This window comes from Erythrolamprus reginae, chromosome 1 (genome assembly GCF_031021105.1).
Source record: "Erythrolamprus reginae isolate rEryReg1 chromosome 1, rEryReg1.hap1, whole genome shotgun sequence".
NCBI classification, from domain to species: domain Eukaryota; kingdom Metazoa; phylum Chordata; class Lepidosauria; order Squamata; family Dipsadidae; genus Erythrolamprus; species Erythrolamprus reginae.
In genome coordinates, this window is record NC_091950.1 from 284,105,825 (window position 1) to 284,119,854 (window position 14,030).

Below are 14,030 nucleotides of genomic sequence, written 5' to 3' on the forward strand. Positions count from 1 at the left end.
AGGCCTTTGGGCCAGGGGGACAACAGGGCGTTGACCCCCTCCGCACCTGGAGTCGTGAACCGGGAATAAAACCTGGGCAATTGGGCGTTGGCCGGGGTTGCAAATAGATCCACTGATGGTACCCCGAAGCGGCGGACTACGCTGTGGAAAAGAGCCGGAGCGAGTCTCCATTCCGAAGGATCGATGGTCGCTCTGCTCAGCCAGTCCGCCTGCACGTTGCTGGTCCCTGCAATGTGCTCCGCTCTCAATGAAGACAAATGACGTTCGGCCCAATCGAAGAGAGCTGTAGTCTCGAGCATTAGACGCTGTGACTTCGTGCCCCCCTGGTGATTGAGATGGGCCCTGGTTGCTACATTGTCTGTTAGAACCAGTATGTCTCTGCCCTGAACCAAGGAGGAAAAGGCCTGAAGTGCCAGAAACACTGCCCTGAGCTCCAGAAAGTTGATATTGATAGGAGCTAGGTCTTCCTGGGACCATAAACCCTGAGCCATATGGGACCCCATGTGCGCCCCCCAACCCGACAGACTCGCATCCGTAGTCAGAACCAGATGGTCGCGACTGTGGAGAGGAGAGCCGCGAAACAAGGCTGGGGACAGCCACCACCTGAGAGAGTGTTTCACGCCTGCTGGAATCCTCACCTGCCGGTGAGAATGACTGACCTTGACCTTTTGGTACGGGAGCAGGAACCACTGGAGCTTCCTGATGTGATATCGAGCCCATGGCACGATTCCAATCGCTGAAACCAGAGTCCCGAGTACTTTGGACAACATGGCCAGTGAGACCTGATGATGTCGACACAGGTCGCTGACCAGTCGCCGAATGTTGAGAAGCCGTTCCGGTGTCAAAGAGACCGTGTCCTGGGTGGTATCTATAATCGACCCCAGATGTTGGATGCTGGTAGAAGGCACCAGATGACTCTTTTCCTCGTTGATGGTATAGCCGAGGCTCTCCAGGACCTCCCGTGTGAGCGTCAAGTCGTGCTGCGCTCGAGGCAGTGACTTGGACATCACGATGATGTCGTCCAAGTATGCCATCACCCGCACAGACCGGGCCCTGACATGCGCCGTCAATATGTCCATTAGTTTTGTAAATGTCCGAGGCGCAGAGGACAGGCCGAACGGCATTGCCCGGTACTGGTAATGAGTACCGTTGAGGCAGAACCTGAGGAAACGACGATGAGCCGGCCAAACAGGAATGTGCAGGTAAGCATCTTTCAGATCTATTGACGAAAGAAAGTCGTGATGACGAATAGAGGCGAGAATCGACTGGAGAGAGTGCATCCGAAATCTCCGATACCGGATGAAGACATTGAGAGATTTCAAATTGAGGATCATGCGGAACCCTCCTGAAGCTTTTGGTACAAGGAAGACGATGGAATAAAACCCTGTTCCTTTGGCATGCTCGGGCACTCTCTCGATCGCCTTGATGTGCAAAAGATGTTCTATTTCCCGCTGTAAATGAAGATTTTTCAACGGATCGCGGGTTGACGGGCACTGGACATAACGTTGAGGTGGGGGCTGAAGAAACTCCAGACGCAACCCTTGAGCAATTGTGGCTAGCGCCCATTTGTCGGTGGAGATACTTCTCCAGGAGGCACTGAAAAGTTGTAGTTTGCCTCCTATGGGCGCAAGCGAATGACAGTCACTTGGCGTTGCGTTTGAAGCCCCGTTGGTTTCCTCTGAATGGCCTCCTAGCCTGCTGATACCCCCTCTGTCGGTCTGGAAATGGGGCACGGTCAACCCGAAAGGATGACTGTCCATACTGGCCCTGCTGAAAAGGCCTAACATTCTGCCCCCCCGACGATGAGGAATCCCAGCGAAAAGGCTGGCGACGATTATAAGGATTAGTACGACGCTCCTGCCGCCTGTACGCTCTGGGAAGGGACTTCCGTTTGTCCTTATCTTCAATCAGGACCGGATCCAACGACTCCCCAAACAATTTCTCACCTTGGTAGGGGGAGGAAGCCAGGTTCCACTTGGACTTGAGGTCCGCTGGCCAGTTCCTCAGCCAGAGAAGTCGCCTGGAAGCCAGAGAGGTCGCCATCCCCCGAGCCGAAAACTTTGCCGCATGCAGGGTGGCATCGGCGGAAAATTCAGCTGCCGCTAACAGCTTACTGATGTCCTGTCTTAAACGGCCATCCTCTGGGCCTAGACGGGCTTGAACCTCTTGCAGCCATATTATAGAGGCCCGGTTGAAAAAAGAGGCCGCCGCCGCTGCCCGAAACCCCCAACTGGCCATTAAGTGAGACTTACGCAATAATATCTCCGCCTTTCTATCTTCTGGTTTTAGGCTGTCGCCAGTCTCAGAAGGAACTAAAGCCTTTGAAATTAGAGTCATTACAGGCTGATCAATGGGCGGAAACTCCAATAATTTCTCCATATCGTCATCCAGCGTGTAGAATTTACGCTCCATGACTGAAGGTCCCTGTGCAGCTGCTGGAGTGAGCCAGGGACGCTTAATGCCTTGTATGAAAATGTCTGAAGATGGCACATGGTCAGTCTCAGGCTGGGGTTCTTTAAAGAGGACAGTAGATGGTTTGGGGTCCTCAGTGGAATCTGTAGGCTTGCTAGGACCTGGCAAGTCCGCTGTTTGTTTAGCCTTATGAAGCAACACCTTAAAGAAGGAAGCCTTGAAGAGACCTGCTACAACTGGTGCTTCAGGAGCGGTCTCGTCATCAGAAAAGTCATACTCCTTCTCGGTGTCTTCCAACTGGGGAGGTTCCTCTACCCAGGACCCCATACCCGAGAGGGGCGGTACTGACCAAGGGTTTCTAGATGGAACAGGGCGTGAATCCTGTGCTCTTGTTGCCATCCCCTGTGAATAGGCATCTGTAACCAGCTCCTGCAAGGCTGGAGACATCTGTTGCCAGGTATCAGGGTTTACTCTGAGTCCAGCTGCAGTGGGAGTAAAGGTTGCTGAAGGCCCACTCTTAAAGGCATGTGCAGCAGAAGCAGAAGCAGGTCTAGGTTGACTAAGGCCTGGTGCAGAATAAGCAGGCTGAGGCAGAAATGGAGACTGCCTTTCTGGGGACCAATCCCTTTCTGACAAGGCCTCCACTGTACCCAACTGGGGAGCTTGTAAATCCCTGGCCTGGAACATCAACTGCGCAGGGAGAGGCGAGGCAATCCTAGGTGTCAGGATGGCTGCCTCCAGCCTCTGCTCTAGTGCCATAATCCTTCTCTCTGCCTCTTTAAGGGATGATGAGGAAGGCTTAGACTTCTCTTTGGGCTTAGGCTTGCCCTTATCCTTGGGCACTGTGCTGGGGGAAGATCCTTTTTCTGGCATTTTATCTTCCATGCTACTTACAATTAACAGTAGTTAAGCAAACAAGGCCTCGAGAGTCACAGAAAGAACGTTCTCCTTACAAAGAACTCTCTCCAAAATGGTGACTAATCACCTCATAAAGGCCACACATGCGCCCTGTAGCCTGTACTCCGCCTGCTGATTGGTTGCAGGAAAATCTCCTGACAGCAATGGCGGGCGCGGGAAAATCGCTCCAAAATGGCGGCCCGCGAACATTCCTCTTCTCCTGAGGCTTATTGTAAACCCCCCTGGAGGGAAGAGCACACCGTTCCTCCTTAAAAAACCTTCTTCGCCGACCACAGCGGCTTTCAAGGCACTCGGAGGCGGCGATTCCGGCGGCGGCGCGGCGGCGGCGGCGGCTTTATTCTTCGCCGCCGAACAGCTGAGAGGCGCTGGCGGCTTGCCAAGGCCTTTCCTTCGCCGCGAAGTCGTCTCAAAAGCCTCACAGTGAGGGGGACGGACCCCCTCACCTTCGGCTACCAGCCTGGTTTGGCCGCTGAGGCCAGTGACCTCAGGCTGGGTCGCTCCCCGATTGGCATGGTACCCGCTGAGGGAAGGGAAGCCCGGGGAGAATAAAGGTGGGGGTGGTGTCCACGGAGGACAGAGACCCCTTCAAGAATCCATCCTTCTTCTTCTGTGATCTGTCAGGAATAGAAGAAACAACATTAAACAGGTTATTTATTTACAGATTCTTATTTTAACTTATTTTAACTCTTTATACTATTCCCTCATTACAGAGGAACAAAACTCAAGTCTCTACACTTAGACTGAGTTTTTAAAACTGAGGTATTGGGGGCTGCTAAGGGGCGGTGGCTACCTCGCATTTAAATATTTAAATTAACTCAGTCTCTACCAATAGGATTGGTAATTACCCATGTTGGACTCTCCTTCCCAGTGCAGTGGAGAATGCTGCTTGTGGTTAGCATTACCCAAAATCTTTCCATGAATCTCTCCCCTTCTCTTATGTTACTCCATCTCTCTTGCCAATGGACCAAGGGGGCAGGAGCGGAATTATTCTTTTCTAAAGAGACAGTGGCCATGTTCTTTTTGAAGGCTTCTGTCTTTATCTTCTCCTCTACCATTGGAGGCAACGGAGAGGGTTATTTTTCTCGAAGAGGGAGATCCCAGATTGCGGGTTGGGGCTTTCTTCTAAAGATATGTAGAAAGGGAAAGGAAAGCAGGTTCAGTCTTGCTTTCTTGCTTGAATAAAAACCACTGAGACTGAAGAAAAAGGCAACTGAAAAAGGCAACTTGAAGAAAAAGGCAACTGAGACTGACAATGCTATCATTAAAGCAGTGCTTCTCAAACGGGGGGGGGGGCACGGAGCAATGCTAGAGGGGCGCATGTGACCCTGGGGAATATGTGTGGTCCCTGTCAATTGATTCCTCTAGACGGGGAGTGTTCTCACAGCTGCACGCTGCTCCGAGCCTGGAAGAGAAGGCGGCCAGGCGGGGTGGGGCAGCTGTATAGGTTCTTATGGTTCTTGGCGGGTGCCCCAGTAGCCATGAATAGTGTGGCGAACCTACTGCTGGACAAGGAAGAGCATTCTCTGGCCGAAAGCTTCAAAGGCATCCTAAAGCTTCCTGCCACACTATTCGCTGTGAGTGCCTTGCAGAGGTGTCACTTATGAACCAGGCTGGTGACCACAAAACATCGGCTTCATTAAACTGGCCTGGCCCCATGTCAAAAGAGGGCCCTAACCATGGTAGCCTACACCTGCCTAACTGAAAACAGGCTCCACTGAGTTCAGTGTGACTTACTCCCAGGTAAGTTGGTAGAGCAGCCTTCCAGCCAAAGTCTGCTTGCAGCTTATAATAAGTAAAATAATAAATATTAACACTAAAATTCCATTGGGGCCCAGATTGTAGAGTTGAGGGGACACAAAATGTTTACTTCTTCCGGGGGAGAACAGAAAATAATTGAGAAAAACTGCATTAAAATAAGGTGAGAGCTTACCAGCGTGGGAATGAATGGTAAATGGAAAATTTGTCTCTTAGGAGAGTGAATATAAACAAAGCTGATTTGTTATTGAAAAACATAGCCAACACAACATTTCAAATATTTTATAAAAGCCAAATAAAATTCTAGAATATTTTATGAATTACTCTTGTGCTAACTGTTCTTTGCTCTGAATGCAATACACAGTATTTTTCTATCACACTTTGATATTAATCTTAAAACTGCTTAGCCCTATTCAGTAGACTTTGACTGCAAGAATTGTTTCTATCTTGAATGAGCTGTATTACGTTACATAATTTTACACAGTTGGCCTTTGACCATAAAGGTCTAAAGTCATGTAATTAATAAGGGAAGATATTATTCTACTCTTCCTCCACATCCACTCAGAATACCACCATTAAGTGCTCTAGTTGAGCAGCAGATTAGGCCACAATCAACTAACCCAGCTGTGATTTCAGGCATTTAGCAAGACTTCATGGGACAAGAATCCAATTAGAGATTATAAAACCTGAGTAGGGCTTTTTTAATTAAATATTTTCACAAATAAAAATGATGCCTCAATTTTACTGCAATTGTTGGAAATCACCATCGTTTTTTGTTGACCAGAACAAAAAAAGGCAAGACTTGTGAAAACAATGATTATGTTCTGTCCCTATGGTTACCAATGCCCCATCATCTCCAATTTATGTGTCATCCAAGCTTTTCAGAACTGTTTTAAAGTAAAACAAAACAAAACAAAACCCTGGTAATGTCTACAAAGTCTAATCACATCTACTAAAATGTCTAGTAAAATACATTTATTTTAAAATAGGAAAATTCTGAAAGGATAAAAAAAATCATATTTAAATTCTACTTTTACAGTAGAAATCTGGACCAAATCAAAAACACTAACCAGTGAGTGACCTTTACAGAATTTCAGCTTATTTCTATTTTTATTAGAACTCTCAGTGTCTCTGATTAACTCAAATGTTCAAATTTTCCAAACGTTTTCCATCATATTTGAGCTACCTGATGTTATAATAACACCTTGCTTCTGCAACTGCCGTAGAACATCTAACATGGAATCAAGTTCAATGCGGAATTTTTCCAGTTCTTGATTCTTCAATAGAGCAAGTTTCTTCCATTTCTCAGTTTCCCGAAACTGTTCGACTTCTGCATTGTACCGCGTTTGTTGTATTACCTGTACAGCATGAGAATAGTTATTGCAAAATACATGCTCATCGATATCTCCAAGTCTGTTTTATTCTTACAGCAACAATTACAGTAAAATTTAATTGAAAACAATTCTTGCACTAAAGCAGTGATTTTCAACCTTTTTTGAGCCGCGGCACATTTTTTTACATTTACGAAACCCTAGGGCACATTGAGCGGGGGGGGGGGGGGGTGCTAAAAAAGTTTGGACAAAAAAATTCTCTCTCTCTCTCTTCCTACCCTTCACTCTATTTCTTTCTCCCTCCCTCTTTCTCTCCCTTCCTTCCTCTTTCTCTCTCTCCATCCCTCTTTCTTTCTCTTCCTTCCTTCCTATCTTTTTTGCTCTCCCTCTCCCTCCCTCCCTCTATGTCTTTCTCTCTCTCTCCTTCCCTCCCTCTCTTTCTCTCTCTCTCTTGCTTTCTTTCTCTCTCTTGCTCTCTCTCTCTTTCTTTTTCTTGTTTTCTCTCTCTCTTGCTTTCTTTCTCTCTCTCTCTTTCTTTCTTTCTCTCTGAGCTTCGCGGCACACCTGACCATGTCTTGCGGCACACTAGTGTGCCACGGCACACTGGTTGAAAAACACTGCACTAAAGGATATGCCTCATGGTACCAGTCTACGGGGTCTAAGGTAAACTCTTTTAAAATGTATGTTATTCAGATGTTTCTCTGAAAGAAACCTCCCATGGCTTGTAATCACTTCAGTTCATGTGTACCGAAGTATATTGCCTACAAGTATCTTTGCAAAATGAAAAAAGATGGGATGGCCCACTGATTCTAGAAGAATGGTGACTTAGCAACATATTTGGTCTCAAAAAATAATTCTGAGAACGAATTCTTGGTGGAAAAATTCTATGAAACACAGTCTTTGAATTGATTGAAAGTCCTTAATTCTGGACTCTTCATTATGAAGAAAACCTACACAAAATTCGACAGAGGAAGAAGCGTACAGTGTTCCCTCGATTTCCGCAGGTTCAAACTTCACGGAAAGTCTATACCACGGTTTTTCAAAAATATTAATTAAAAAATACTTTGCGGTTTTTCCCTACACCACGTTTTTTCCCCGCCCGATCACGTCATATGTCATTGCCAAACCTTCATCCACCTTTAATAAATATTTTTTTAATAAACTTTAATAAATAATGATGGTGAGTAATAATCTAAATGGTTGCTAAGGGAATGGGAAATTCTTATTTAGGGGTTTAAAGTGTTAAGGGAAGGCTTGTGATACTGTTCATAGCCAAAAATAGTGTATTTACTTCCGCATCTCTACTTCGCGGAAATTCGACTTTCGCGGGGGGTCTCGGAACGCATCCCCCGTGAAAATTGAGGGAACACTGTATTGGCAAATTTATAACAGACGCCACAAATGACTTGACTAGAACTGAGAAAAGACTACGGTGCTATTGGCAGAATGAGCACTAGCAAGGAATGGGAAGGAAGGCTTTTGTCTCCTAGCTTCTAACCTCTCACCTGGAAAGGCCTTAATCCCCTTGTGTCCAAATCCTCATTCTTGTGTCTAAGAAGGAGGTAGGGGAGGATTAACAAAACACCTTTTTGAATGCACCCTACTGCAAGGACAGATACTGAATCCCAGGAGCTGGGCAACACTCTCAGTCATTTAGTCCTTTTCAGAATCCAGTGCTGCAGGCTGCCTATAACTGAATATTTTAACCTTTATATTAAATCAAAGAATCAGAAGGGACTTACAGTATTCTCCATCCAAGCTACATTTTTAAATTAGAACTTGACTGCTTCTTGTAATGAAACCAGACTTTTTCTTTTTTCTTTTGCTGCATGGGACTACTCAAGTGATACTGTGATACTGATAACCTTCCCATTTTTCCTTGACTTTTCTCCCAAATACACCCTGGGAGTTTTCCAAACTACTTGGGAGATGAATAATGGAAGAGGGAACAACGTATTTCCACTACATTGATGGAAGGAACTCTACTAGTAAGAATAGTTTATTGCATATCACTGTAAACCAATAATGTTTATAATGATTTTTCATTGTACAAATTAATGATTTCTGCATGTTTTCACAACAGATTAGTATCTAAAAGAAAATATTTACTGTGATTCTGAAAGGCTTATAAACTATTCTTGTTTTAAGATTAATAATTCTTTGTTTTCTTACCTGTTGAAGTTCTTGCTCTCTCTGTTCATAACTGGATTCTAATTGTCTTATTTTTCGTTCCAGATATGAAAAGCGTTTCAACTCCGGACTCTGGTTCTCTGTAGCTATTTTGAGCTCTTCCAATAACTTTGCCATCTGGAAGGCAATTGATGTAATGATCCAGCATTTAATTAAGCTAATTAATCAGTATTAATTCAATTATTTAACCTATGCAAATATGTATCGACCATATAAAAGCATGATTCTGTTTGTGGGAGAATAAATAATGCAACATTTATAGGGTGGCGGGTTTTTTTTGGTGCTCTTCCATGTATCACCATAATTAAGTTCTACTAAACTTAACCTAGATATATACAGGTAGATCTCATTTAAGAATGGTCATTTGGAACCAGCAACTCAATCCCTAAGCATTGTGCCCATACAGTGAGACGTAATATGACTGTGACATTTTAAAATGGCAGTTATGGCAATCACAGATGCCACCGTTAGTCAAATCTTGCATGGTTCTAGCCTCTTGCAGTCACATGATTGCCATCTGCAACTTCCTCTGGCTTCCCGACTGACTTTGTTTATTTGGAAACTGGCAATGGAAGTCACAAATGATGAACACATTTGTGGCACACTGCAATGTTGCAACTGAGACCTGACTGCCAAGTGCCTGAATCATGATCGTATGACCATGGACCAATTCCCAAATTGCTGCAGTTATTTTAGAACACTTTAGATTTCAATTTACCTCCTTCTGAAGAATGGCCTCCCTCCTTTGTGAAACCACAAGGGCTCCCTCCTCCTTTTGCATCTCATGAACCTGCTGCTGAAGGTACTTAATAAGGCTCTATGGGAAGACATAAACATACTCAAGGATTAGATTATTCTAAGCTTTCAACATTATTATTATTTATTAGATTTGTATGCCGCCCTTCTCTAAAAACTCGGGGCAGCTCACAACATGATGTATTTTAATTTTATCATACAAATATTGTGGTGTGTAGCCCTTCCACTTTAATAATAAGAATCCGCATTGATTAGACTGGAAAAAAATAATTGTGTTCCCTTAGCTGTTCTTCTTAAAAACTGATAGCATGCAAAGAATAATTTCAATTCCATATTTTTAACATAATTTTTATTGAAGAAATGTTTAACAAGATTAAAATGATACACATATTAGAAAAGAAACAAAATAAGAATACTAAATAAAAAAGGAAATAGAAAAGGAAACGGAAAAGGAAAAGAAAGAAAAGATTATAAAGAAATGACTTCTAATCTTTTCAATAATAGTTATAAATACATTTATATATTTTAATTCCTCTAAGGCTACATCATAATTTCTCCCCCCTCCCCGTCAATTATCCTTTCTAATCCCCAACCGCATTAGATTTGTTTTCGCTGGAATATTGTTTTTATTATTGTTGTGAGCCGCCCTGAGTTTTCGGAGAGGGGCGGCATGCAAATCTAATAAATTGAATTGAATTGAATTGTTCAATCCCATAACATTTTTTAAAAAATGGAATGAAGATGACACAAGAGAGACAGAACTTGACAAACTATGATTCAGTACACAAATCATAGGTTAATTTTACTCCTTTTTCAACAAAAAATCTATAAGGGATTTCCAATCACTGATAAATGTTATTGATATTTCTGTAATTAAATAAATGAATTTTGCCATCTCTGCTAGTTCTGTTATCCTCACAAACCATTCTCCCATTATGGGTGTTTCAGTCTATTGATGGAATGCTGCTATAAAACGTGAGGTACTGTATGCTATACTAAGACTAAGAACTTAATTGAAAGAGGAGTGAATTTTTGATGGTTGGTTCCAGAAGGTATAATGTTAGTATAGCAAGGACAAAGACTTAGATTGGATACAGATAACAAAGCAGAAATATTTTACAGACAGAATTTCATGCAGATAGAAGAAGAGAGGACAAATAACTGAGAAAGAGAGAGAGAAGACAACCTATTTAGGTTTATTGGATTTATATGCCGTTTATTGGATTTATATGCCGCCCCTCTCCGCAAACTCGGGGCGGTTATTTCCTGGAGGCATCTGTAATATGGTAAATGATTTAGCTTTACTAGATAAATGGTCAAAGCAATGGAAACTGCAGTTTAATGTTTCCAAATGTAAAATAATGCAGTTGGGGAAAAGGAATCCTCAATCTGAGTATTGTATTGGCAGTTCTGTGTTAGCAACAACTTCAGAAGAGAAGGATTTAGGGGTAGTGATTTCTGACAGTCTCAAAATGGGTGAGCAGTGTGGTCGGGTGGTAGGAAAAGCAAGTAGGGTGCTTGGCTGCATAGCTAGAGGTATAACAAGCAGGAAGAGGGAGATTGTGATCCCGCTATATAGAATGCTGGTGAGACCACATTTGGAATACTGTGTTCAGTTCTGGAGACCTCACCTACAAAAAGATATTGACAAAATTGAACGGGTCCAAAGACGGGCTACAAGAATGGTGGAAGGTCTTAAGCATAAAATGTATCAGGAAAGACTTAATGAACTCAATCTGTATAGTATGGAGGACAGAAGGAAAAGGGGGGACATGATTGAAACATTTAAATATGTCAAAGGGTTAAATAAGGTTCAGAAGGGAAGTGCTTTTAATAGGAAAGTGAACACAAGAACAAGGGGACACAATCTGAAGTTAGTTGGGGAAAAGATCAAAAGCAACATGAGAAAATATTATTTTACTGAAAGAGTAGTAGATCCTTGGAACAAACTTCCAGCACATGTGGTTGGTAAATCCACAGTAACTGAATTTAAATATGCCTGGGATAAACATATATCCATCCTAAGATAAAATACAAAAAATAGTATAAGGGCAGACTAGATGGATCTTGAGGTCTTTTTCTGCCATCAGTCTTCTATGTTTCTATTAGATGAGGAAGCTGGAGGACAAGAATTACAAGCAATTGAACAAAAAATGGACACATCAGATGAGGAGCTGGAAAAAGTAATAGCAGAGTTTAAAGAACAAAAGGAATTGAGAGTGACAAGATTGACAAAACGGCAAGAGCCATAAAATAAGAAAATAAAACATAATGAACATGGATGAAGAAACTAGAATGATTTCAAATAATGTAAATGGATTCAATTCATCAAATGAGATAAATAGAAGTTTTAATAAACTTAAAAAATTGAATATGGATGTAATTTGTTTACAGGATGTTCATATTAAAAAACAACATAACAATTTTTGGAGAATAAAAATTTGGGAGAATTATATGCCTATGTGTGCCTGTTTGTATCTGTAGGGTGTGATGTGGCATGCGTCTGTGTGATTTTCTCTCTCTCTCTCTCTCTCTCTTACCTCTTGAGATGAAATCTTGCTGTTCAGTTCTGCTGCTTTGGAAGTTTCTTTTGCTTGCTGGCAAAGAATCCTCTCCAGCTCCTTCTGGTGCGATAATTTAAGAGTAGCAATATGACCTTGTAACTCTTCTTTTGCCCTATAAGCACAATGAAAAAGTTAACACTCCCTACTGTATTGGTAGTAAGCTACATATATCCAATTTCCCCCAAATAATTTGCATATCTGGCTTATATCTACTATATTTTTCAAAAAGTTCTGCAGCTATAACTCAATCACAATCGTTCTTCCCATTGTTCTTTTTTTACACCAATTTTATATATGAGGAATAGGTGCAGTAGTGGGGTCTAAATCCCGCTGCTACCAGTTCACTTGTGCATACTTGCAACGCTTCTGCACATGCGTAGAAGCATCCTGGGCGGGTGGGTGGAGCCTCCCACCGCCACTACCGGTTCACAGAACCGAGCCAAACCGTGAGCAACTCGCCACTGAATAAGGGACTCAAAGGAGAAAAAGACGTCCATTTTAGGACCAATCTTAAAATGGCACTGTTTAAATGTTAATAAAGCAAGCACAAGATTCACCGGCTCAAGATTGACTCAGCCTTCCATCCTTCCGAGGTGGGTAAAACAAGGACCCGGATTGTGGGGGCAATATGCCGGCTGTGTTAAAAAGTGCTATTGCTAACAGGTTGTAAGCCGCCCTGAGTCTAAGGAGAAGAGCGGCATAAAAATTGAATGAATGAATGAATGAATGAATAAATAAGATAAATCAATGTAAGTGGAACAAAGACCAAGACAAAGTAAAAAAAGAAAGGAACCATGCCATTTCTATCAATTACAATTTAAATAAGCAAGCATATTTCACAAAATGAAATAATTTGGGCACTAAACAAATCTCTTAGGAAAATTATGCATAGTATGAAAAAACAATGCACGTATGATTTTTATTCCAAGTAAATAGACCCCTTTTAAAGATTCTATGTAACACTAGTTGACCCAAAAACGCTTGTCTAATTTAAAAAAAAAACATTTACTAAATGTTCAAACTGTGACTATCAGGAGTAGGCAAAGATGGCTCTTCTATGAGATGTGGTCTTAAACTCCCAGAATTCCTGAGCTAGCATGACTGAAGTTCACAAGTCATAGAAGAGCCAACTTTGCCTATCCCTGGTCTAAATGATTAAATTAAATGACTAAACTAATTTTTTTAAGGCTAGAATGCAAACAATGCTGTATAATTGTAATTTAGACTCTATTTGTTACTCTATCACGTTACTGCATGAAAATAAATGGGAAAAATTCAACTGATGTCAATGGAAGCTTGACTTAAACTGCTTTGATTTAGCCTGGCCCTGCTGTGGGCAGCTGCTTCTAATGAACAGAGATTGCCATGGGGGAGTGTGTGTGTGTTTGGGAAACTTCAGATCACCAGTCATTATGACTCTCTAGCAGTGATGGTGAACTTTTTTCCCCTCGGGTACCAAAAACGGATGTATGCATGCTATCATGCGTGTGTCCATGCCCACCCATAATTTAATGCCTCATGTGCCCCACCCCCCACCCATGTGTACGTGACTGCCAGTGAAGGGCTACCAAAATTTTTACTACCACACTGTGGGTGTGGCTTATGCAGGACCCCCTGCATTTTTTTTCAACATCTTTCGCCCTTCATGGCACCGGACCAGAATATCTCCGGGACCGCCATCTGCTGCACGAATCCCAGTGACCGGTTAGGTCCCACAAAGTTGGCCTTCTCCGGGTCCCATCGACTAAACAATGTCGTCTGGCGGGACCCAGGGGAAGAGCCTTCTCTGTGGTGGCTCCGACCCTCTGGAACCAGCTCCCCCCAGAGATTAGGATTGCCCCCACCCTCCTTGCCTTTCGTAAACTCCTTAAAACCCACCTCTGCCGTCAGGCATGGGGGAATTGAAACATCTCCCCCTTGCCCATGTTGTTTTGGTGTATGATTGATTGATTGTGTGCTTATTTTTTATATATATTGGGGTTGCTTTTATGAATTTTTTAACCTAAAACTGTAATTAGATTGGTAAATATTAGATTTGTCACTATGTACTGTTTTTGCCATTGTTGTGAGCCGCCCCGAGTCTGCGGAGAGGGGCGGCATATAA

General features: G+C 42.9%; 1 protein-coding gene across 2 annotated transcripts in view; it reads right to left on the bottom strand.

Annotated features, from left to right (window-relative positions):
* Positions 1-5,352: 5,352 nt before the first annotated feature.
* The window catches only part of CEP162 (centrosomal protein 162), a 54,945-nt gene continuing 46,267 nt past the window's right edge, over positions 5,353-14,030 (bottom strand). For both annotated transcript variants that reach the window (XM_070733151.1, XM_070733152.1), the window contains 4 exons: positions 11,903-12,038; positions 9,325-9,423; positions 8,589-8,723; positions 5,353-6,443 (listed from right to left, as the gene is read on the bottom strand). In XM_070733151.1, the coding sequence (XP_070589252.1) occupies positions 6,234-6,443; positions 8,589-8,723; positions 9,325-9,423; positions 11,903-12,038 (580 nt within the window). In that variant the 3' untranslated portion in view covers positions 5,353-6,233. The remainder of the gene's footprint in view (positions 6,444-8,588; positions 8,724-9,324; positions 9,424-11,902; positions 12,039-14,030) is intronic.